Source organism: Manis pentadactyla, chromosome 8 (genome assembly GCF_030020395.1).
Source record: "Manis pentadactyla isolate mManPen7 chromosome 8, mManPen7.hap1, whole genome shotgun sequence".
Taxonomy (NCBI): domain Eukaryota; kingdom Metazoa; phylum Chordata; class Mammalia; order Pholidota; family Manidae; genus Manis; species Manis pentadactyla.
The window spans coordinates 108,735,796-108,759,988 of record NC_080026.1 but is presented as its reverse complement, the minus strand read 5'-3'; the positions used below and the strand labels follow the sequence as shown (position 1 = coordinate 108,759,988).

Here is a 24,193-nt window from a genome sequence, read left to right as displayed (position 1 = left end):
ACACTCTCTCCTGTCCTCACAGCCATCCTGAGAGCTATGTAGCAGCCTCATGTTATAAATAAGGAAACTGAAGCATAGAGGAATTGAGTGACAAGCTCAAGGTCAGAGCCGGGAAGGGGCAGGGCCAGGACCCCACGCCGAGGCTGCTTTTCTTGGCCTAACCCCAGAGCCCCTCCCTGTACACAGCAGTCCTGTCCCAGTGGACTGGCACCAAAACTGGATGGCCCTCACACAACTATGGGCTGTGCTCTGCTGCTGTCTCTCAAGCAGATTTGCCAGTTGCCACTGAGACAGTCACTTCTGCCTGCTTGGCCCAGCCTTTGATATCATGAAGTCACAGCTACTTTTCAAGAACATGGGACCCTGTCCCACTTCCTAACTCTACTTAGCTCAGCTTCAAAGCCTGAAGAATTTCTAGAAGTACCCAACAGTCTCTGGCAGGTGTTGGAGAGAGGAAACCTGAAATCCCACATACCTCATACCCTTCTCCCCAGGGTTGTCAGCATGAAGGCTGACATCCCAGAGGGAGTGTGGGCAAGTTAGTGGCTAACCTCTGTGCCTCGGTCTCTACATCTGTAAAATCCTAGGATTGTCATGAGGATAAAATGCAATTGTGGGTATAACATGCTCAGAAGGGTGGTTGGCACATGGTGACTGCTGTACTCATGCTACCTGTGATTATTTGATTTATTCATCCCCTCACTCACTCATTCTTACATTGGACATTTGTGGAGCACCTTCTCTACGCCAAGCATTGCTGCTGTAGGCACAGCAAATGTAGAGATGCAGCCACATGCTGCCTGGGCTCAAGAAGCATTTGTTTTAATGAAGGGAAGTGATGTTGAAACACAAACATCTCTGTAGAATTAAGCAAGGTGCAAAACGCCGTGGGGATCCAGAGAGGAGATCACATCCAGCTGAGGCAGTAGGGGCAGGCGTCCTGGAAGGACTGGAGGGTGGGGAGAACATTCCCCCCAAGAGGGGGTGGCTGCAGCTGAGCAAAGTGAGGAGTTCAGGAGACGGTGAGGAAACCAGCTGCAGCATCAGCTCTGCCGGGAAGAGGGCCGCAGAGGAGAGGCCAGTTATCCTGGGGAAGACAGTGAGAAGCTTGGATGTCTGTCCGGGCAGCCTGGGTGGGGAAAGGATGGCAGCCTCATGCACTGTGTGCTGGCCTTGCTCCATGTGTTGTCAAGAGCCCACGTAGGAGCTGCTGGTCTGGCTTCATGTCTGTTGTCCCTGGCAAGGCAGTGGGAGGAAGGGTCTCGAGCAGCAGGATTCATCCCAGGCTGCTGTGTTTGGGGAGGACTCAGGGCACACATTCACTCTGTAACAGATGGAGGAGTTTGAGTCGGCCTAGCCAGCCCACCACATCCCATTAGGGAGTGCCCTGGAAATAGTACCCCCAGGTTCTTCACAGAAGAGATGAGCCAGGGCCATCCGCTCCCCCAGGCCACCACCACAGGACTAGGGACTTTGTGTGCACACCTGCCACCCCAGATTCAGAGTGAAAGGAATGGCCTCCAATATGTGTAGAGCCCATGGTGCCTCACCTTCCACTGGGAGGGAGCTCCAGGGGGTGGTGAAGACATTCTGGGAGACCCAAGGCACAGGGGGTGCAAAGGAGGGGTTTCAGTGCTGGGCTTATATGGTGGCTCCTCTGCCATAACCAGGACATACCTGCTCTGCCCACCTCCTAAAGTTAGAGTTAGACTCCAGGACCCCAGACTTATACCAGGAAAGGCCCTCTCAGAGCTTCTAGTGCCTTTTAAATATTGGCTCTGGAATCCTTATTTAAACATCTTATGGAATATGATGCATAAAATAAAATGCATCAACCTAGAAATTCTCTTGTTTGAATCCCACAGGCACATTTGTCCACACATTTCCTGACCCTCTGATGTAGTACAACTCTTTCATTTTGCAGAAGAGAAGCCCAGAACCCAGAGAGGCCAGCTTAAGGTTATAAAGCTAATCTCTGGAAGAGTAAAGACCTTCAAGAAGTACATGAAATCAAGGATGAGAGAGTGCTTTGTAAACTATAAAGTGCTATAGAAATGTAGGGTTATTATCTCCACTGTCTACATGAAATTCTTGGGTATTTCCATGGTTGCTACTCTGGAGGAAGCTGCCAGGGAAAAAAATACAGAAGACTAAGAGTGGTGGCATCATAGACAGTTTGGGAAGAGCAGAGGTTCTGGACCCTTGAGCTGTGTAACCATGGACAGCTCTCTTTGCCTCCCTGACCCTCAGTTTCCTTTTCTAGAAAAAACAACCTAGCTACTTTCTTCCTGGAATTGTGTGGGGCTCAGATGAGACAACGCATATAGAAGTGCTTTCAACAAGGCCCAGCACTCTAGGACTGTAGTGTCTAAGGAACAGTAATGATGGTATTAAACAAAAGACCTGAACACTTTGAGGGCTAGTATTCAGCACCCAGAGGTATTTACTGTCCCTGGGGCCTGGAGCCAGCTGCTCACAGTGCTGGAACCCAAGTACTGTCTTTCCTGCCTAGATACGACTCACAGGTCATGCTGCGCCCTTGAAACACAGCCCTGACACTCTTCCTCAAGCCATCTAAGGTGTGACCTTCCACTACCAGGTGCTGCCTGAGCCCTCAAAGAGCTCCATCTCCCCTTTCACACACTGTCGGTGCCAGAAGGTGCCCGGCCAGTTGCTCAGCATTCCCCAAACTTTCCTGGCTCTGCATCTTGGTGACAAAGGAGAGCGCCAAGTTGGAACTGTCTCAGGAAGGCAAGAAGTGATTTCTCTCAAAGACCTTGGAGAGTTCTTCCTGCACCACCACCCCACCACCACCCGCCCCGTGTACTCAGCTGGGCCTCTCCGGAAGCCACCGGCTGAGCATCAGTCCCAATGTATGCTCTCAGGTTAAAACGAAGGCAAGAGGCCGGGACTAATGGATGGGGTTGGCCAGGTTCCTTTGGAGAGCCTGGCAAACTGGTATTCCCAAGGGAGAGGGCCTTCAGACATTCATGGCTGTACTGTCGGGGGGTTACACTGGGCTGGCACTTTCTCTAGATGGAAAGGCAATGGAAATAAATTGAAAATTGACCGTGGGACACCCAGGCCTTTATGACTCAGATGTGAGCTGTGGTTCCATTCGTTCAATCATTCAGCAAGCATTTATTAAGCTCCTATTGTGTGCCAGGCACTGGGGAACAAAACAGACAAAATTTCTGCCTCTGTGGACCTGATATCCCAGTGGGATCAGAGAAGGGAGAGCTGAACAAGAAAACAGAATTGTCTGCTGGCGGTAAAAGCCGTGAGGAGAGAGTGCAGGGTGGGGGATAAGGTACAGGGTGGTGATGGTTGCAGGGTCAGGAATGTGAGCAGGAATGGTTGAGCCGGGGCCAGGAGGAGGAGGGAGACAGCCATGCGGATGTGGATGAAAGGCATCCTAGGCGGAGGGAACAGCAAGTGCAAAGTGCCTGAGGCAAGAGCATGCCTGGCATTTCTGTGCAGCAGGGAGGCTGTGCAGCTGCAGGAGAATGAGTCAGGGGAGAAATGAGGACCAATGGGCACTTTTGTTTTGAGTTCCTTAGAATAAGAGATCCAGCAGGTCCACCTAATGACTTTAGATATGTTCACAATCTCCCATCTGAGATGCTAATTTCATACTACTACTTAATTGCTGGCACTTTCTGTCAGGAGAGTCATTCAAACCTCGGCTTCTCCAGGGCTCACTCCTGCAAGGGCTCTCGGCATAGCAGAAAGGGCCTGGCTTCAGGTCCCAGCACCTGACATTTACTGGCTGTGTTAGTTTGGGAAGGGCATTCAATTCTCTGAGCCTCAGTTTCCCTGATGAAGTTCATCAGTTGCCTCATTTGTAAAATGGGTTGATAATACAGCCTCCCATGCGTGCCTCACTTGATTGCTGTTAGATTTGAGTTAATGAGAACATAAATATGAAAAGGACTTTATATTGAAATAAGCAAGCTAGATGTTAGCAGGAATTGTTTTCTTCAGCGAAGCACATGGTAAGGGATTGTCACTGGCTGCCCACACCCCTCTGCCACTCTGCTCCTTAGATCGTGTCCCATATGATTCCAGTTGACTCTCACTTTGCCTGGGTCTGTGTGTTTCGGGGACACTCATCAACCACCCAGGGACCCAGAGGTGAGGCTGCCAAGTGTTCCCCCAGAATGCTCTGGCCTGAATTGCCCCACACTCACCTGTCCAGGAGGCCTCTGGACCCATTGCTGTGGTTGGAGGAGCCAGGTGGGCCCAGCTGCTCCTCCCCAAAACCCCTTCCCCCTTCCCCCTCCAGGTACAACGGCCCCAACCTGGTTCTGAAGTATGACCGGGCGCAGAAACGGCTGGTGAACATTGCAGTGGACGAGCGCAGCTCCCCGTACTATGCTCTGCGAGACCGTCAGGGGAATGCCATCGGGGTCACAGCCTGCGACATCGATGGGGATGGCCGTGAGGAGATCTACTTCCTCAACACCAATAATGCCTTCTCAGGTAAGGTTTGGGACCTTGCGCCTCTTCCTGCTTCCCACCTTCTTCCTCCCAACACCAAGCAGGGAGGGCCGTCAGGACCCAGGCCTTCCTCAGGCTGCTGCCATGATCACCCCCAGGCACAGTCACCTGCTGCCCCCAGGACAGCTCTCTGTCCCAGCAGAGGGATCACCCCCTGAGGGCACCCCTTCTTCTCTGTGCATAAAGCTTGTTCTCGTGTTCCAGGCCCTGGTCCTGGAGCAGAGACCAGTCCTCCTCAGCTCTCTGTCTGCTTCACACCCCAGTCCAAGTAGCCCCCAGTCTTTCCAACCCATCCCCTCCTCTCCCTCCCATCGCTCCTGCCAAGGCTCAACCACTCAGCCCTTCCCACCTGGTGGCCCTCCATGCTACTTCCAGGGGACCTTTCCACATGCTTTGAGGTCTTTAAGGGCCCCCCACAGCTTCTAGCTGAGCCCATTTATTCACCCCAAAAATTCCTGCTGGCTACCTATCCATGCCATAGAAGGGCTAAATGCTAGGATATGACTCGGAAAAAGACAGACCTTGAGTTCATGGAGACTTTCCTAACCCAGAGCACCTTGCCCTAGTCACCTGGAGGTGTTGTGTAAATGCCGACTGTGACCCAGCAGGTCTGGGTGGGGCCCCAGGTCCTGAACTGCTAACATGCTCTCAGGCAGTGACAATGCAGATAGTCCAGGGGCCACACTTGAAGCCGCAGGGCCCTGCACACCAAGGGATGACTGAGGGAAGTGTTTGCCCACAAGGCTAATAGTAATGATAAGAATAATAACAGCTAATACTTAAGTAGCACCTACTGTGTACCAGGCCCAGATCTAAACACCTTACATTAGTCATCTCATTTGAGCCTCACAGACACTCAGGTAGGTAGGTACTAGTGTATCCTGCTTTATAACTGAGGAAACCGAGGCACAAAGAAGTCTCATGACTGGCCCAAAGCCACACAACTTGTAAGTCCCAGGATTCAAACCCAGGGGTCTGACTCCAGACCCATCCTTTTAATCATGACACTCTGTGGCCTTACTCAATTCTCTATTTCCCCAGGGCCCAGTGGAGAGCCTGGCTTTAAGTGGGTGTCAGTGTTTCATGAGTTGGGGAGCTGTGTTCTTGTGGCTACAGATTAAAGTGGTTCCCAGCCCCCGAATCTCACATTCTCTTGGGCCTGAGCTCAGCCCACTGGGAATGATGTCTGCTCTCATGGGGCTGTAACAAATGCAGGTAAGTCCAGGCCACAGTGTCCCCCTTGAGCATACAGGGTCTTGGGTCCCTAAGAGCCAATTAGATATGCATTGGACTCTTCCAAAGGGCATGTGTCCCTTGGATTGGTCTGGACAACACCCTGTGGTTTGGACCTACGTATTCACCATCCCAGACCCACCCAACCTCCTGGGGGCAGGTGATTGCCTGGCCATGGGGACCAACTTTCCTTCCTCTCTCCCCACAACACGAGCTTTCCTCTGGGCCCATAATGTTGCCCCCGCTGCTTGTTGAGCCCAAGCCAGGATCCAGCCCCTAGGCTGCCCCTGATGTTGATCCCTGCCAATTGCATGAATGGGAGGGAAGAAGTTGGGGCCCGTGCCAGGGCAGGGGCAGGCGGGACTGACTGGCTGGCAGCCATCCTTGGGCAGCCAAGAAATGAGCCACAGCCCTGCGTGGTGTTTTATGGGTTTTCATATCATCTTGCCACCCAGTGAGGCCTGAGAGATAGTAATTATCCCTACACAAATATCAGGGCATGATTCCCGGCCTGGATTTACTGCCCTGTCTCCAACCAAGCCAAGACTGGATTAGGACACAATTAATTGATGGGCTGATCAACCCTTTAAGTTGATCAAGGTCAGAAGGGGAAGAGCAACGGAGATGGCTGTGGAAAGGGTGAGTCCCCACAAAGATGCTGGAGGGCAGGAAAGCAGAAATGGAGGCAGCTGTGGAAGGGGGATGTTCAATACAGGCTCAGTAGGCAGGATGCCAGAGGAAGAGGATGGACTCTCATGCCTCCCCACTGAGCACAGAACACCTGGGATGGGTATCTGATGCAGCAGCCCCTCCCATGCTCTTAGAGTGTTCCACTGTGGATCCTAGAACAGTGGCACTCAGCCCAGGCTGCACATCAGAATCTCCTGGGGAGCTTTTAACACTCACAGTTCTCAAAGTGCACCCCAGTCCAGGTGCATCAGAACCTCTGGGGGTAAAACCCAGTTACCAGATTGTTAACCTCTCCAGGTGATTGCCATGTGCAATCAAGGTCGAGGGCCACTACCCCAGAGTCATGTTAGTTCCATGCTCAGACCAACCAGAGCCCCATTCATTCTCCAATGTATTCATTCCATGGACAAATATTTGTTGAACACCTACTGTGTGCTGGGCACTATTCTAGGTGCTGAGGGTGCCCCATAAATGAAACAGACAAAAGTCCTGTCCTCGTGAAGATTACATTCTGTCCCCAACACAGCCTTATATTTATGTAGGTATCTGACTCCCCTGTCCCAACCCCCTTGTATTGGTCAATTTGTCAATTGACCCCACTCTGGTGCAGCCTAAGAGCACAGTCAAAACGTGATAAACCATCCAGGAAGAACAGACGGAGCACAACCCATTAGGCCGGAGAGATTTGCCAACAGAGGGAAGACAAAGGGACTCAGGCCAAAGGGAGCCCACCCCCACTGCCCCCCTGGCCCCAGAGATCCTGGGTTTGAGGAGAGTGTTCCTCTGGGAGAGGCAGAGCTGGGCCTTCCGGGCTGGGGTGACAGCGACAGTGTCCAATGGCCTGAGGCCCAGGCATGCACCTCCCGGTGACCTTCTGTGGGTTTGAGGGATGTCCATGGGTTTGAGTTAATTTTTCAGTTGAGTGAGTCAATTGATTCATCAACAGTGGGCGGGGTGTGGAGCCAGGACATTTGTGCAGAGTCAACAGTTCCCTGGGTCCAGCTGGCACCAGGCATAGCCATTGCCACCCTGCCCACCATGGGGAACTTGAGATCCTCTCCAGGAGCCCCCAGCCAGCCCACTCCTGCCCATGGCTTGTGACTAGGACTCCCTTAGCCTGTGCTGGAGCATTGCCGGGACCCATGGAGGGGTGGGCCCTGCCCGCTCTCTCAGCCTGCCTTTGGAATGTCAGCAGTCGGAGCCCCTGGAAGAGGGCTGCATCCAGTGGGAGTCAGGGACCTGCTCCTTATTACTGGGTGACCTTGGGCAAGATACGTGACCTCTTTCTGACTCAACCCCTTCATCTGTAGAACAGGATAAACATCAGCCTCAAGCTCAGCTGCCTCCAGTGGCTCCAAGACTACATCCAAAGTCTGCCATCACCTCCAACACCCCTCCCGATGTGAGTCAGGTCACCTTTCTGACTTGTTTCCTCCACTCTTCCTCTGCCCACCACAGACCCTCTGAGGCCTTCATATTTGCTGTTCCCTGTGCCTGAAATGTGTCTCCCACCACATTCTTGGGGCCCACTCCTTCCCTGCATTCAGTTCCCTCCTCAGATGAGGTCTTGCCTGGACCTTAAAGTCGAACCCCTGTCACTCGCTATACCCTTTACTTGCTTTATGCCTCTTCATAGCACCCATCACTGTCTGGAAGCACGTCATGTATTTGCTGTCCTTCCCATCCACACGTACGCTGAACTCCATGTGGACAGAAAGTTGTTTGCTGCTGTATCTCCAGAACCAAAGTGCTTATGTCACTTAGTAAACATTTAACACATATATTTGAATGAACAACCGAGATAATGAGTGAAAAGCATTTATTATGGTGTCTAGGCCCTGCCCAGTGCTCTCTAAGCAATAGCTGATGTACTTCTGTGTCATGAAGAAAGCCAGAGCCTTGGGAAGCCCGCTGGGCAGAGGGGCCCCAGGCTTCCCTCCCAGTCCGTGGGAGGGAGACACTCTAGGAGAAGGAGAAAGACCAGTGTATAAACAAGATGCCACTCAGATGAGGGCACCAGGGGGTGCAGGTCAAGGGCAAAGAATGGGTAAAGAGGGAAGGGAAGGAAGGGAACAGAGGAAGATTGACCACAATCCCAGGAAGGCCTAGGCCAGGAAACCAGCTTATGGCTGAACTGACCTGGAAAAATAGTTGTTTCAGGCAATTCTACTCAGCTAAAACTACGTAGGCAAGTGGACAGGACAAAGGGGGTCAAGAGGTCGGCCCCAGCACCTCCTTCCACATCCAGGAACCCAGGACCTCCTACAGCTCCTCATCAGAGCCCATCCCCCAGGGGTCCTGTTCTGGCCACCCAGCAACCTCACTGCCTGACCTGGCAGTGACCTAGCCAGGGGTACCAGTGGCCTGGACAGTGGGTCGGTCAGCATGAACTGCAAACCCCACTACATACCTCATTTTCACTCATTCCATTCAACAGAATGGTCACTAATGATCTGTTCTCTTCAATCTACATATCCCTCCCTTCTTTTCTGCCCAAATAGTAGCATGCTCTACTCACAGCACTGTTCCTTGCTTTTTTTCATTCAACAATTTCATGGCAGCACACAGTTTTCTCATTCTTTTTATGACTGTATAGTACTCCATTGTAGAGATTTGCCATTCATTGAATTGATCCTCTATTGATGAACATTTATACTGTTTATATTGCTTGCAATCTTTTGCCCTCACAAACAGTGCCACCACATGGCTAAGCTTGTGCAACATGCCACCTTCTACAATTGCGGGTATACCTGGAAGGTAAATTCACAGAAATGGAATTGCTAAAAAAAAGAAAAAGAAATGGAATTGCTATGCCAAAGGAATACACGTGCAGTTTGGATAGTCATTGCCAAGTCATCCTTCTGAGGGATAGTCCCAATTACATTCCCATCAGCCCTGATGTGAGTGAGCATTCTCACCCACACAATGTGGCGTTTTTAGAAAATATTTGCTAATCTGATAGGAAAAAATTAATACCTAAGTGCAGTCTTAATTTTCATTTTTCTTAGAAGGAATGAGGCTGGGCATATTTTTATATATTTGGGTCTCTTGTCAGCTCATAGCCTTTGCCCATTTTTTCTATTGATTACTAGCCTTTTTCTTATTGATTTGTAATATCTCTTTATAAATTAGAGAAATTAGACCTCTGTTTGTAATACAAGTTGCAAATAGTTTCCCCCGGTTTGTCATTTTTCTTTTGTCTTCATTCATGGTGGAAATTTTTTATTTTTATGAACTTAGATGTGTCACAGGAGGCGGTGGTCACTGCACCAGAATGAATAAAGGGAGCTGGCGGCGGGTCGTCCTTCCAGCCCCTTCCGCCTGCCCAGCAGATGAGCCGTCTGCCCTGGAGAGTGCACCCCTTATCCTGCAGCTCCGTCACCCAGAGCCAGTTCCAGCTGCACCCAGATACTCTACACCTTGCTACTCAGAGTGGGTTCTACAGCCCAGCAGTGCTGGCAGTAGCTGGGAAAATGCAGAATCTCAGGCCCCACTCAGGACCTACTAGACTAGAGTCTGCATTTTAACAGGATGTCCAGGACTTCCTACACCTGGTGAAGTCTGAGCTACTCTGTGCTGAGTCTCCACCCAGTTCTCCTAGGCTCCTAGGGTCTCCTGATCTCCAGCCCTGTTTCCCTTGGATGCAAAGTCTTGATTTTCTGCTCCCGCAGCATGGCCTCATTTGGGGAGATAAGCGTACAACCTGCTCAGGCTCCTCCCACCCTTGTGCCTCATTCATACACGGCCCATAAGCAGCAGGGGTGGGGCAAGGCTGTCACAGCAGCACCATACAGAATATGGGGCCTGAAGGCCGTTTTCTCGGTCCTAACACAGAACCAGGTTCCCTGGTAGCCAAGACCTGCCCCCCACCAGCCCCCGCCTTAGCTCTTTAATACAGGGACAGTGCTTTGCAGTCAGACCACAGTTTGAAGCTGAGCATTGCCACTTAACAACAGCTGTACAACCTTAGGCAAATGACTTAACCCTCTGAGTCCCAATTTCTCTCTGTAAAATGAAGAATCTGTCTTCCTGACAGGCCTGTGGCTAACTGAGCTAATGTGGGTGAAGCACCTGGCAGAGGCTGATCAGATTTCCCTCTTCACCTGAGGATGGAAAGAGGAAGACTTTTTCTTCTTTCAGAAATTGTATCAGGGACACAGAGAAGACTGGGTTCATTCATTTTAAAAATATCTTTGGCCTAAACTAGTTCTTTCCTCCTCTGAGGCTATCATGCTGTATTTCCAGTGACTAAGTCTTGTAAAGCATTTTATTCTTAATGTCACAGTTGCCTCCTGGGATGTGGCTTATTGAGGACCTGCAGTGGTCATGCCCGGAAACTCCTTGGAGGATGATGACGGTGGTGGTAATGGTGATGAGGACCATGTGTTATTTTTTATTGACTTGCCATGTACCAAGCATTGTTCTAAGTACTTTACATACATTATCTAATCCTCACAACAGACTGATGAATAGGTGGCCATACTCATTACCCCATTTTACAGATAGGAATAAGACAAGTTTGTGACTTGCCCAGGGTCAGCCCAGGCCTGCAATGTTGCTGGCTACCTCACCAATCCTGCTGTTCGGCAGTAACCTTTTACCTTAAGAATGAGGCTGGAGGTGGAGCCCTCTGCCCTGCCACATACATTTGCTCGCCCTTCTTTTTGTCGCCAGTAACAGACCACAGGTCAAGTCATACCCCCAGTGTGTGGGCAGCCCCTGGGGAAGGAGGCGCTTGGCCAGTGAGCCTTAGGAAGAGCACTTTCTTTATGACCTAAACCACCCTCCCAGTGGCTCCAAGGTACTCTCTGGGCAGAGCTAGGTGCTGAGGGGACAGGATGGTGAATCAAGGACCATTTGCTGGATGGACACCACTGCCCTCGGTGCAGAGCCTTCCCCTTTTCTGTTTGTCTCATGACTCCTCTATCTCTGACTCTTGTTTCTTCTACACCTACTGTGGCTGCTCCCTGACTCAGTCTGTGGCTCTGGTCCTTTCCCTCTGCCCCATCTCCACCCTCACTGCTCTGCAGGCTGCCATCCCTCATGGCCAGTGACCCCTCAGCCATGCCTTCTCAGCCACCTTGTGACCACCACACATGCCAACTCAGAAGCCAAGCTCCTGTTCCCACCCCCAGCAGGCCCCATGTCCCTGCTTCAGTCCCTGTTGTGGACTATTCCCTTGTTCTCGCCTGCACACCCACCCAATCCCTCCTCCCCTTCCTGCTCCAGCCTTCTATTGCCCTGTGCTTTCACTCCCATTGTCCCCCTGGGTTGAGCATGAGCTAATACAAAAGTGGCCACCCCACTTCCTTTTCTCCCTTACAAGTCCACCCCTCATTCTACTGCCAGGCTAACCTTCTAGAAATACTGTCTTCCCAAATCAGAAACCACCAGTGGCTCCTTTGCCATCAGTCCTGGAATTACTGGGTCTCTCCTGCCTTGCCATGTTTCTCCTCCTCCACCTGCATAAACCCTCCTCTCTAGGCAAACTCAGTGTCCATGCCACCCTGCCTGCCCAGGTCCCCAGCCCCCTCCTCTCTGCCTGACTAAGCCATGGAGTGCAGTGCTCAGAAGCACAGACTTTGGAATCAGAAAGACCTGGGTTTGAATCTGTCTCCACTTATGAGCTCTGTGACCTTGAGCAACTGACTTAACTTCTCTGTCCCTCAATTTCTGTATCTATAAAATGGAACTATACTACCTTTCAAGGTGTCTGCAGGGTTTGAGTAAGATGATGCTTATAAAAGAGAATGCTCCATGCAAAGCCTGCTCATACTAAGTGTTGTATAAGTGGGAGTCACTGCAGTTGTTACTCTGACCCTTCAAGGCCCAGTTCAGGTGCCTCCTCCATGATGAGGCCCTCCCTGATCACTGTGGCCTCTCTAAGATGCACCTGCCCCATGGGCTCTGCTAGCTGTGGGATCTTAGGTAAGTCCCCTGTCTTTTATGCCTCAGATCCTCTTATGCCTTTGGGCATGAAAATAGTACCCTTGGTGGGGTTGTGATGAGAGTTGTTAATTGATTAGATGTGGCATGCCTGGCACATAGGAAGTGCTTTAGAAATGTTAAGTGGTGTGATTTTTAGTATGGTCCCATGGTATCTCCTCTACCTATCCCTTCTGTTGTCAAATGGACTGTAAGCGCTCTAAGTCTGGGCCAAAGATGCCTGCTTCCCTGTGGCCTCCTATAGCACCTGGCACCCAGCAGGGCATGGTGGGCACCTGAGCCTCATCCGCTGGGCTCCCCAACAGGCCACCTGGCAGCAACTGGCAGTTCCACTGGATTCTGAGACCTTCAAGTCTCCTTTAATGCCAAGATACCAAAGTCAGAGTGGGAACAGGAGTCCCTGGATATGCCTCTTATGGGGGCTGCCATTCCAGAGCCCCCTGCCCTGTCCTTGAACACCCTCCTGTTTCTCCCAGGCCTCTGCCTTCTCAGAGTCTCCCAGGAACTCAGGAGAACCCCCCACCCCTACCCCCGCAACTAACAGCCTCTCTTCTTCCCAAGCAGCTGCAACCCACACACACACTGGACTCAGTGAGGGACCCTGGGGCAGAGTGCAGCTACAAGGAGCCAGAGGCAGGATTATATGCTGACACGGGCCCGGGGCCAGTGCTGGTGGTTATTGCCAGTGCCATCGACCGGCACAGCTCGCTGTTTATCTGTCTTCCTGACACACCTAATTACCCAGGTTGCAGCTGCCAGAGCATTTGCTCTTCCTAAATCACAGGCTCCCATCTCTCTCCCTGCCCAGGCCTCCGGGCCTCTGCCTACAGAAGGGCTGCCATTGATTTTGCCGTTCCCATTTATGATCTACAAGGCTCTGCATCGCTGTTGCACATTTTACTTTAATTAGTTTATTCTTCTGGACATCCCTGGTCAGTTCTGAAGCCAGGAGGCTGGAACAGGGTAAGAGGCTAACAGGGCATCCTAACCCCTCTGGCCACAAAGCCCAGAGCCTGGCTGGACATTAGCACCCTCGAATGGCAATTTGCTAAGAATAGTGCTAGTTCCACAGGATGCTAATAGGTGAGCTGCAAAAAAGAAGTCCCATAGCCAGGTATGTTTGGGAAAGCCTGCATTAAGTAAAATTAAGCTGGTAATTTATTGCAGGACTTTTCAATGTCTTAATACACTGATGTGCATTGAGAATCTCCCAGAGGGGGATGGAAGACATGGTCTTCCCTGAACTCCGACGATCAGGAAATCTTTTCTCCTGGAGCTCACAGAGACCAGGTTCCACAATTCACACCTCAGGAAATGTTGTCTTGGGTGAGCAGGAGGAATGGAGGCAATGAGGCAAATAGAGGGGGACGGAGTCACCCTGGGCCCCTGTGCTCCCCTTGCCTAGCTGCAGCAGGAACTCAAAGGCTTGAGAAATTTCTCCTGTTGCATGCAGAGGTACCCACCCGAGCTCTGCAGGACTCCAGCTGTCTGCAGCTGCTTTCCCAGCCTGGCCCAAGCTTTGGTAGCATTTAGCCCCAGTATTTCAGAGGGACTAGACGAGCTGGAGGTGCAGTCTGAAGGAGCCCTAATTTGACAGAAAGTCAAGGGTCACTTGCTGTTGCTGAAGGCTGGAGACCTGGAAGCCTCAGAGGACCCCCGGCACCAAGAACGGAATGTGACAAGGCTGCCACTGCCTCAGAACAGCCGTGCAGATGGCAGTCTACGTCGTCCACAGTCCCTTTTCTGCAGTCCTGAAACCCGAAACACTCTGAAAGCCTCAAGGGCTTTTTTTTTAAGTTCTTGGGAATGTGAATTGATAGCAAAACCTGTCCTGAGCTGATGTGAGCTATTTATAGGCTTTATTTATCCCACTTAGTGTGAATATTCATATATTTCACTGCAGAAATATATTTTTTTTTCTTTTGCTATCATTAATGTACAATTACATGAACATTATGGTTACTAGACTCCCATCATCAAGTCCCCCCACATTACAGTCACTGTCCATCAGCATAGTAAGATGCTATAGAGTCACTACTTGTCTTCTCTGTATGTACTGCCTTTCCCGTGTCCCACCCCTTACACTGTACATGCTCACTACAGAAATATTAATGTATTTAATTACAGGGTGCTGCCCCGTCCCTGCTGGGGGTGCTCTATAATAAACAGTATGTGCACTGTTAACTTCCAAAAGATGAAGGAAAAAAAACTAAATTTCTAAACCCATCTGGTCCCCAGCGATTGTGACAAGGGGCTGGGACCTGAGGAGGTGAGCAGTCCAGCCCACCTGGCCCTGGGCCAAGGCTCTAGTGCATCTTCTGTAACTCCCACAGCGGGGCTGTGAGGGGGGAGGCAGGGCTGTTACCCGGGACTCTCAGATCCCTGGAGCTAACCAAGTCAGAGCAGGCCCGGGCTCAGGCTGTCGGCGTCGGCACTTGTGCTCTGTCTTTCCCCAGCTTCGCGGCTGTCCCAGTGCCATGCAGGCCCCAGCCTGCACCTGAGCAAACACCTGCGGGGCTCCCAGGTCTGCTTCCCGCTCTGCTGGTAAAGAGCCTTTCCCTCCCTCTGCACCTCTGGGAGGGTCGGGCAGCACGATGGTTCTGCCCCAGTGCTAGCTCCCTGGGGTCTGGGCAGCGTCCCTGAGGCCAACTCAGAGCCCACAGATGATGCACCAGCCCCCACAGGTCCCGTGGCCTTGGGGCCCCACATGAGGTCCCTCAGAGAGCAAACCCTTTTGTCCCCTCCTTCCTGGGCAGAGCCACCTGAGGGTCCTTCACGCACTGCCCTCCCTTGTGCACACATGCTCACACCCACTCTCACTTGTTCTCACTCACTCTCACACTGACTCCCACCAAATGCCTACAGTAGGAGCTGAAGGCTCTAAAGGGCCTCAGAGAGCATCTCCTGTGTGAAATGGGGATAATCATTTCTAATACCTACCACATTGGGGAGTGGGATGCACTGTGCTTAACCTTCCATTTATTCTTTATTCCTTAATAATAATGCAGTTATTATTGTCATCCCACTTACAAATAAGAAAACCCACCCTCAGAGATGCTAAGCAACTTTTCCAAAATCAACAACTAGAACCTAGAAGTAGAATCTGGGGAGAACCGAGACTGGACTCAGGCTTATTCACTCTAAACCCCAAGGTCTTGGCCGCTGCGCCAGGAAGCTCCTGTCACTCTAAGCCCATGCCACTCGCCTGGACCAGCCAACGAGTCCAATCCAGGACTTCTGTCCCCAGGTCCGCTCTTCCCCAGGCTGGCCTTCCCAGATTTCTGCTTCCGCTCCCCTCTTGTGCTTCCCATGCTAGTCCCTGAGGGCAGAACATGATCCCTCCTAAAATGTGAATGCTTTGGGTCTCACACAAACAAGAAATAAATTAAGAGTGAGGGCAGAGGAGCAAGCTCTGCCTTAGTAGTCTTAGAAGGATTCAAGCCTCCAGCCATGGAAAGTGCTTAGAACAAAGCTTCTTAACCATGAATGTGCTTCAGGAAGCCACAGATCTCCTGCAATTACGTTTGGCATGCTGTGCGCCACTGATGTGCAGCTCCCTGACCTGAGGGTCCTTAGCCTCCATCCAGGTCTCAGAGGGGTCAGGATCCCAAAGAGGGGGAGACCACCACCCTCTCGGGCCTCCCAGCACCACCGAAACCCTTCACCCTACCTGAATGCTGCCACTGCTGCCACCTGGTTCCCACAGGGGCAGAGGTGACACACCTGTCAGAGCTCCACTTCCAGTCTTTCCTTGGTCTGGACGTAGGGACCCCCCCCTCCACCCAGGGCCATCTTCTGAGATGCAGATCAGGTCTCATCATCCCACAGAGAGTGTAACGGGAAACCTCTGGTGGAAGAGCCATTCTGGGTCGTGTTTGGGTGCTGGCATACTGGCAATCCCAGATGTCCTCTGTGACATGGGCCGTGGCACAGAATGTCCAGTCCAGCTGCTGAGGTCGCAGACACACAGCAACAGTAACATTTCTTCTGTAATCCCTAAGGCTGGGGCTGGCCATTTGCATAAGCCTCAGTTTCTTCTCTCACCTGAAAACATCTGAGTGCCCCCCAAACAGAGAAGAGTCTCCCCTGCTTGTGTGAGTGCAGAGTGCTCACTTTGCAGGTGAAAAATCTACCTGTGGCAGACTCCCCAAGTCACACCTGCCTCCTGCTCCACCACCCACCAGCCCTCACTTTTCTCTTCTCCCCAGGGGTGGCCACATATACAGACAAGCTGTTCAAGTTCCGAAACAACCGGTGGGAAGACATCCTGAGCGATGAAGTCAATGTGGCCCGAGGCGTGGCCAGCCTCTTTGCTGGGCGCTCTGTGGCCTGCGTGGACAGGACGGTGAGTTCAGGAATGAGGGGGCTGGGAAGAAGGAGGGGGCACAAAGCCATGTGAGAGCCAGGCGAGGAGCCAACTGGCAGGTGCCCCCAGACGGAAAGGGCAGAGCCCAAGGCTGTACTCTCTCAGCAGCTCCTGCAGGGTTTGCCCATAGCAGGCACTAAATCCTAACTAAGACCTACAGGATGAACTGCAATGTACTTTCACATCCTTTCTCCCAGCAACCAGTGGGAAAACTGGCCAGGGGTGTCATCATTGTATCCATCGGACAGAGGAGAGCCTTGGTGCCCTTAGAGCAGTGACCTGCCTGGTGGTATGGCTAGGACACAAATCAGAATCTTCTTGCTCTAAACCTTGTGCTCGTTCATTCATTTATTCAATATTTAAGTGCCTACTGTGCTCAGCATTGAGCCCTAGGGCCCCATGTTAATATTTATGGAACAAATGGAGGCAACACAAGGGGGTTCATGGATGGTGATGCCTGCATGTACGAATACTCTAGATAATCGATAGCTCCAGCAAAGCTTTTGTGCCTGCTAGCCCACCCTCTGCAAAAGTGCCAACTCAAAGTGGGTGGGGAAGAAGGGCTGAGTAGGAAGGGCAGGAGCAGCTGCAGCCATCTGCCCTGTTGGTGCGGGAGGCCCCGCCTGGGCTCAAGGCCCAGCAGCCCCAGCCAGAGCCGGAGGCTTGCTGTGGAGGTGATTTATCCCTCCTGTCACCTGCTCCCCTGCCACCCCCTCCTTGGCTTTATAGGCATCATCACTAAATCAGGGACCCAGCTGCTGCCCAGCTTGCATGGGAGCGTCTGTGGCCCCCATTCTGGGGGCAGGGGTAAGGGGGCCGGCTCATTTCGGGATTGAGATGCCACTGAGGGGATTGGGGATTAAGCGTGAATCTTCACAGCAGGGGCCTCCAGGCCTAGGGGAAGGCAGGTGCCAGGTATAAATATTTATTTCTTAACAAGCTGGTGCTGGGAAGAGAAGCCAGGCTGGGCTGTGAAGCCACATTTAGCCCTGACCTGAATCTGTGCCACCTGGACTCCTGCCTGGTGAGAGGGGATGGGAGGCAGCCCTGTGAGTGGGGCGGATCTTGGGGTGCCAGACCTGGCTGCTGCTGGGAGCCTCTTCCCAGGTTCTTCCTGCTTCCAGACTTGCTCTTACAGGAACAGGCTTCTCATGTTCCACGAAGGTGGGAACCTTCTCAGAGCTGGTGGGAGGGCCTGAAGGTTAATCACAAAGAGATGCACTCTTTGTCCTAATAAGGTCATCTGCACATTCATGCATTCAACCACAGGACAAAGGCACCACGTGAAATGGGGGGAAAAAGGAGGCTTTGGCACACAGCACAGTAGGCAGTCACTTAGCAGCTTGCTCTGTCCCTGCTCAGTCCCAGCCTCAGAGAACTAGAAGGAACCCCTACAGTCAGGCTGCCATCAGGAGAGGGGCTGCTTTCTGTGCGCAGCCACCACCTTGGCAGTCCCCCAGGGCATGAGGGCTGCTGAGGGGAGGCATAGGGAGAGATCAAGGCCAGTCTAGACGTTGAGAGAAGAATGGAGCGTGATACAGGAAAACACAAGAGCATTCTTTTTTTTTCCCCTTATTATTATTATTTTTTCTAATAGAATGCTGAAGTGGTAGGTAGATGCAAGATAAAGGTAGAAAACATAATTTAGTGCTGTAAGAGGGCAAATGTAGATGATCAGGTCTGTGCCTATAGACTAAGTATTAATCCAAGTTAGACAAGGGCAACAGAACATCCACAGAACACAAGAGCATTCTTAATCACAGTGGCTAACACTAAACTAGCAACATGCCAAGCCCTGTACTATGTGGCTTGTGTGCATCATCCCACCCAATCCTCATAAGCCTGTGAGGTAGATGCTATCATTATTCCCATTTTACAGATACAGAAACTAAGGCTTCAAGCAATTAAGCAACTTGACCTTGGTCACCGAGGAAGTGGCAAGCAAAGCCAGGGATTGAGCCCTGCCTGCCGGAAAATGAATCAGAGGCCTTTTTACCCCTAGGCTACCCTGCCTCTGAGTGAACAGGTATCAGACACAAATTTCTAGCCACAGGTTCTATTTCAGCATTCACCCTGCTCCTCCCTCAGCCCCATAGCCCCCAGCCTGGGGTCTTTAAGTCTGCCTGATCAGTGGTTCTCAAAGTGTGGTCTCCAGACCAGCAACATCAGCATTGTTAGAAATGCAAATTCTCGGGACCCACCCCACTCCATCCTCCAGATCTCAAAAATCAGAACCCCTGGGGTTGGGCCCCAGAAATCTGGGTCCCAGCTGGCCCTGTGGGAGGTTCTGATGCAGGAGCAAGTGTGCAAATCATTGCACCAGGTAAATGTCTCGGACTCCACGGCACACTCTTCTTCTCCTCCCCACCTGCACCCTCATTCATTCTCTGTCCCAAACCTGGAGCACCTGCCTGCCCTTCATCTTCAGCTGCCTCATCACTAACCCACCCTTCTGGATCCACTCAAAGCCGATCTCTTACAAGAAGTGTTGCCAGATCAATAATGATTATGCCTCATGTTTATATAGCATTTTTATCTTTCAAACACCTTTCATGTGTGTTGTCTCATTTCATCTTCTCAATAACCCTGCCGGGAAGCAGGGGGAATATGATCCCATTTAACACATGAGGAAATGCAGCCAAAGGAGGTGAAGAACGTGCCCAAGGACAGAGCCAGGTGGGGGCAGAGCCTGGCCTAGGACCCACACTAATATTCCTGGACCAGAGGTTCTTGAAGTCTGGCTCCTTCAAGCAACTTCACTGGAGAACTTTTTAGAAATGAAATTCTCACACCTTCTGAGCCAGAAAACCTGGGGACGGATCCCAGCATTTAATAGCACAAGCCCTCCAGGTGATTCTGATGTTGCCTAAGGGGTAAGATCCACTGCACTGGACCCAGATCTGCAGGGTCCTTCCCCTGGAATCATCTCTCTGTCCCAGAATTATTGTGGTCAAGTTCACATGTGAATTCCTACAAATTTCTACAACTGTGACATATCTGTGTTTGTCAATTTTATCACCCCAGTACACTGAGGTAAGGAACTAAGTATAACCAAATTTTAGAAATATCCTAATTTCTAGCAGCGTGCCTTTCAGTGCATTTGGGCCTGACTGCCCATTTGTTGATGAGATTGCTAACAGCTGGCAGGGTCCGGAACAGTCACAGCAGTGGTGCACTTTCCCCTGTGGTCCCATTCGCTCGCTCTTCATCCAATCATTCCACGTATATATGCTGAACTACTCTGATGGGCAAGAACCTTTTAAAGTTCTCCCCACAAAGTGAAGCCATGTTGCAAAGCAGTGCATCTCAATCTTCAATTTGGCACGTGGGTCTTGTGGAAAGGCAGATCCTGACTCAGCAGGTCTGGGGCGGAGCCTGGGAGTCTGTATTTCTGATCTGCTCCCAGATGACGTCAGGGCTGCAGGTCCAGGGGCCACATTCGGTAATAAGATTTATAAAGCATAGATTCCCGGGTAGTAGGATAGAGACTCAGGTACAAAAAGAGAAGGAGTGTAAAAGCCTGTAGGGAACAGCTTCACCACTTCTCCAGCTTCATGCCCTGACCCGCCCTGCCTTGCATTTTACATGCCAGCAACATTGAACAAACTGCTTACGGTTTTCCTACATACATCATTCTGTCTCATCTCTGCCCAGAAGGTTCTTTCCCCTCCATTTCATTTGGCTGAGTGAAGTGAAAACCTTGACTTCTTCAGAAAACCATTTCTGAACATCCCCATGGCTGGGTGCCCTTCCTCGGGGTTAGGAGCCCCTCTTCTGTGCACCCAGGAAATCCTGTACATCCTCTCGTAATCATGCCTATAACTGTGAGATTGTTGACATGTCCGCACCCCCCGGGAGACCCTGAGCTGCTTTGTTGCCTTCACCCACCAGTCAGACAGACTCAACTGGCTCCTCCTTAGCTTCCCCAGAGAAAATGGTCCTGTAGAAGTGATAAAGTCAGTGAGTAGGTGGGATGGGGGTTCTGCTCATGGGGCCACAGGGCAAGTAACAGAAGCAGGCGAAAAGGGCCAAGAAGAGGTGGCGACGGAGCAAGCACGCTCTGGTTGCCTTGAGCTCAGCTGCTTCACTTGGGTGGTTTCGTGTTTACAGCTTGCCTTTCAACTCCACTAAAAGTGACCTAAGAATGAAGCCTTTGTCTTAAGGACATCTATAGCAGAGCACCTTGCGTGTCCTTGGAGCCCAAGAAATATCTACTACCTGATTAACTGGAGGGAAATGATGAAAAGGATGAGTGGAAACCTAGAAAACTGATTTAGAAATTGTGTGGATCTTGGGGGGAAAGGAGGCATCCATTGAAGAAAAAACACCATTATAACAACAGGCAGAAAAGAATCTTTCATCAGCAGCATTTCTGGCTATTGAAGGGAATGGTGAGGAGCAGGTGCCCAGGGCTTCTCCTGGATACAAAGAAAAAACATTTGAGACAGTTATAGAGGCAGAAGCAATGTAATGTTTCTTTCTGGTGATATGGGGAAAACAAGGGTGTGGGAGAGGGAAGAGGGACCCCTGCCTCTCTGAGCCCTCTGTGCTACCAAAATAAAGGAATGAACAAGTATAAGGTGAGAAGGGTGGAAGGAGATGGCTCAAGAATTTGCTTGTCATCTTGGCTGGAGTGAGCTTGGATGGGAGAGGAGAGACAGAGTAATGGGAATTGGTAGATCAATCAATCAGCAAATATTTATTGAGCAGCTACCCTGGCTGGCAGGTGGAGAGAGCTCAGCTGGAGAGAGGCACATTAGAAAATTGTCTATAAAAAGGTGGTGGTGGGGGAGAGAGAGCGATGTGTTCTTCTGGAACAGGATAGAAGGAGAAGCAGGGCTGCTTTGTTGTAGGACTCAGTGGGGTGTCCTGCACTTTGTAGCCCCTGTGAGAAGCACCTATGGAGCTGAGCTGTGCACTGCCTGCAAGGTCATGCACACCAGACCCGGGGAGAAGAACCCAGACAGAGTGATGGTCCTGCAAGAGAGGGGGAAAAAGACTACAGTGAGCCCCAGTGGGCCTGATCACCCACCCTCCTTCCCTTCCTCCTCAGGGCTCCGGACGCTACTCCATCTATATCGCCAATTATGCCTACGGTAACGTGGGCCCTGATGCTCTCATTGAAATGGACCCCGAGGCCAGTGACCTCTCCCGGGGCATTCTGGCGCTCAGAGATGTGGCTGCTGAGGCTGGGGTCAGCAAATACACAGGTAGGCAGAGTGACCCCAAGGCTGTGAGCTGAGGGGGTAGGGGGTTGGGAACTGGGGCTGGGGTCCGGGCCCTGCAAGGCTGAGTCTAGTTCATCAAAGACCACAGGAGAGGGTGGGTTTGTGTCACTGGGGGAGGGGAGGATGAAGGCTTTATTCCATTCCACCCGTCTCAGGAGGCTCCTCCAATACTTCCGCCCCAAGGGTTGATGAGATACCCAGCAGGTGTGGGCTTTGGGGGGCCCAGTGGGGAACATGGGACATAGGGTGAGAACACCCTATGTCATCCTCTCATGGAACCTCTTGCCCCATTCCCTGCTGTAACCCAAATGATGGGTGAACGGGTTCTGTAGAAGAAAACTGACAAATCACAAGGGCTGAGACTTAAAGCATTCTTTATTGCCAAACAGCAGATGAAATTATTTACTTACACACGAGCAGCCAGGAATTGAGTGCTAAATCCCTAAGCTTCAGCTGGGTCCTGTCTTGGATAACTGAGCCCAAAGAATGGTGTTCTTGTTGCAAAACCTCTCCAGCACTTTTTTTGAAGCATGCTCCCCCCATATCTTTCGGGATGGGGGGGTCTATTGTCAGAGTTTCTGACAGGGAGATTGTTCTAGGGAAGGCTGTTTTTCTAATTCCAGCACGGCTGCTGACTAAACTCTGATAATCTGCCAGTAGACTGCTGATGGCAGAGCAATCCAGTTCCTGTTTGGGGTGCCAAAAATCAGGAAGCCAGAGCTGTGCACAGCAACTTCTCCCATGATCTTGGGCCCCACTCACCCCAAACCTACCCTTTGGATGTAGAAACTCTCTCACTGGTTGACATTCCCCCTATATCCATCCTATCTTGGACTACAAGCTTCCAAAGCGGCAGCCTGCCTGAATCTGAATCTGGAGCACTTGGGCTGCCCCCCCTGTCCCCAGACAGCTGGGTGATAGCATAATCTAAAGCCCTAGATCATCATGCACCCCCGAGTTTATGATGACTTTCCCTAGCCACTTTCCACCTCGGTAAAGGGGGGACGGGGAAGTGATTGATGTTGACCTGTCTGACAAAGTTTGTGGGAACAAATAACTAGACAGTAAAATAGTTTGCACAGCTCAAGTCCCATCAAAGAGCTCAAGAGCTCCACATGTGAATGTGTGGCAGAAAGGCTGAGGGTAAGTAATAAACTATGTTTTCCTAGGAAAAGAAATAAATATGCAGGAGCTTCAACCTATATTTGTACAGTTGATTTTTCCTTAATAGCTCCCAGCTCTGTGCATTGGGCTGGCTGGGCAATTAAGTGCCTGTAGGAAACGGAGAGAGGGCTGGGGAGATGAAGCACTTGAAAATGATGAGATGGAAGGGAGGCCAGGTCTGGGAGAGAGGGTTACACACAGAATCCAAGAATTCAGAAGGTTGCGGCTGGGTTTGAGCATGAAGGGGACATGGTTGATGCTGGCTGGACTGGCAGAGCGGCTGGCAGGAATGGAGTTGGGGGAAGGAGGGGAGACAGCTGAGGAGCAAGGATAGGAATGGGAACATCAGCCAACTGGGCTGTGCTGGAAGGACAGGGCAGCTCAAGGAAGGGACGGCACTTCTGTGGAGTAGTCAGGAGGCTGGGGCAGCTGGCATGCCCAGAGGACACATTAGAGCTGCTTTGCCGACTTCCAAAAGCCATTTGGCTGACAAGAACCTATTTGGCCCGCCAAGTTACTATTGTGTCTGCCTGCCTTCCCCAACCCACCCTTTCCCTGCCTGCCAAGCCCCCCAGCTCTACCCTGCAGCCCCCGTTATGACTCCATTAATGACACAAGGACATCTGGCTGGAAAACTAACCCAGAGCACCCCCTTGAGCCCCAGGAATGGACCCCAAATGTAAGAACCACCACCAGAGCCCAGCCTGATTGCTGAGGCTCTGGCATGTGGCCAGTGGTCAGCCCCAAGCTGATGCCATGGGGCCTGGGAAGCGGGGTGGGAAGCAGGTAGTGATGGGCAGGGACCTGAGCAGGCTGGGAGGGAAGCAAGCCGTGGCCAGATGTGCAGCCAGGGAACCACAGGTTCCCTGAGCCAAGCCACACAACACCCATCTGCTGGAAGGACCTGGAGAACCTCCTGTTTTACAAAACAACAAACCAAGTTCCAGAGAGTAGAAGGGACTTGCCCAAGGTCACACAGGAGGTTTGTAGAGAAACCAGCACTTACAGCCCCCTCCCCTGAGGCATAAACTGCAATAACTAGCTGACTTTGCTGATGACCTCCAGC

At 51.4% G+C, this 24,193-nt stretch overlaps 1 protein-coding gene across 5 annotated transcripts in view; it reads left to right on the top strand.

Moving 5' to 3' along the window:
• Positions 1–24,193, top strand: part of CRTAC1 (cartilage acidic protein 1) — a 155,885-nt gene that overhangs the window by 87,175 nt on the left and 44,517 nt on the right. For 4 of the 5 annotated variants that reach the window (XM_036886494.2, XM_036886492.2, XM_036886491.2 and 1 more), the window contains exons 3-5: positions 4,286–4,482; positions 16,578–16,714; positions 21,789–21,945. In XM_036886494.2, coding sequence (XP_036742389.2) covers positions 4,286–4,482; positions 16,578–16,714; positions 21,789–21,945 — 491 coding nt within the window. The remainder of the gene's footprint in view (positions 1–4,285; positions 4,483–16,577; positions 16,715–21,788; positions 21,946–24,193) is intronic. The other variant, XM_036886496.2, reaches the window with a different exon arrangement.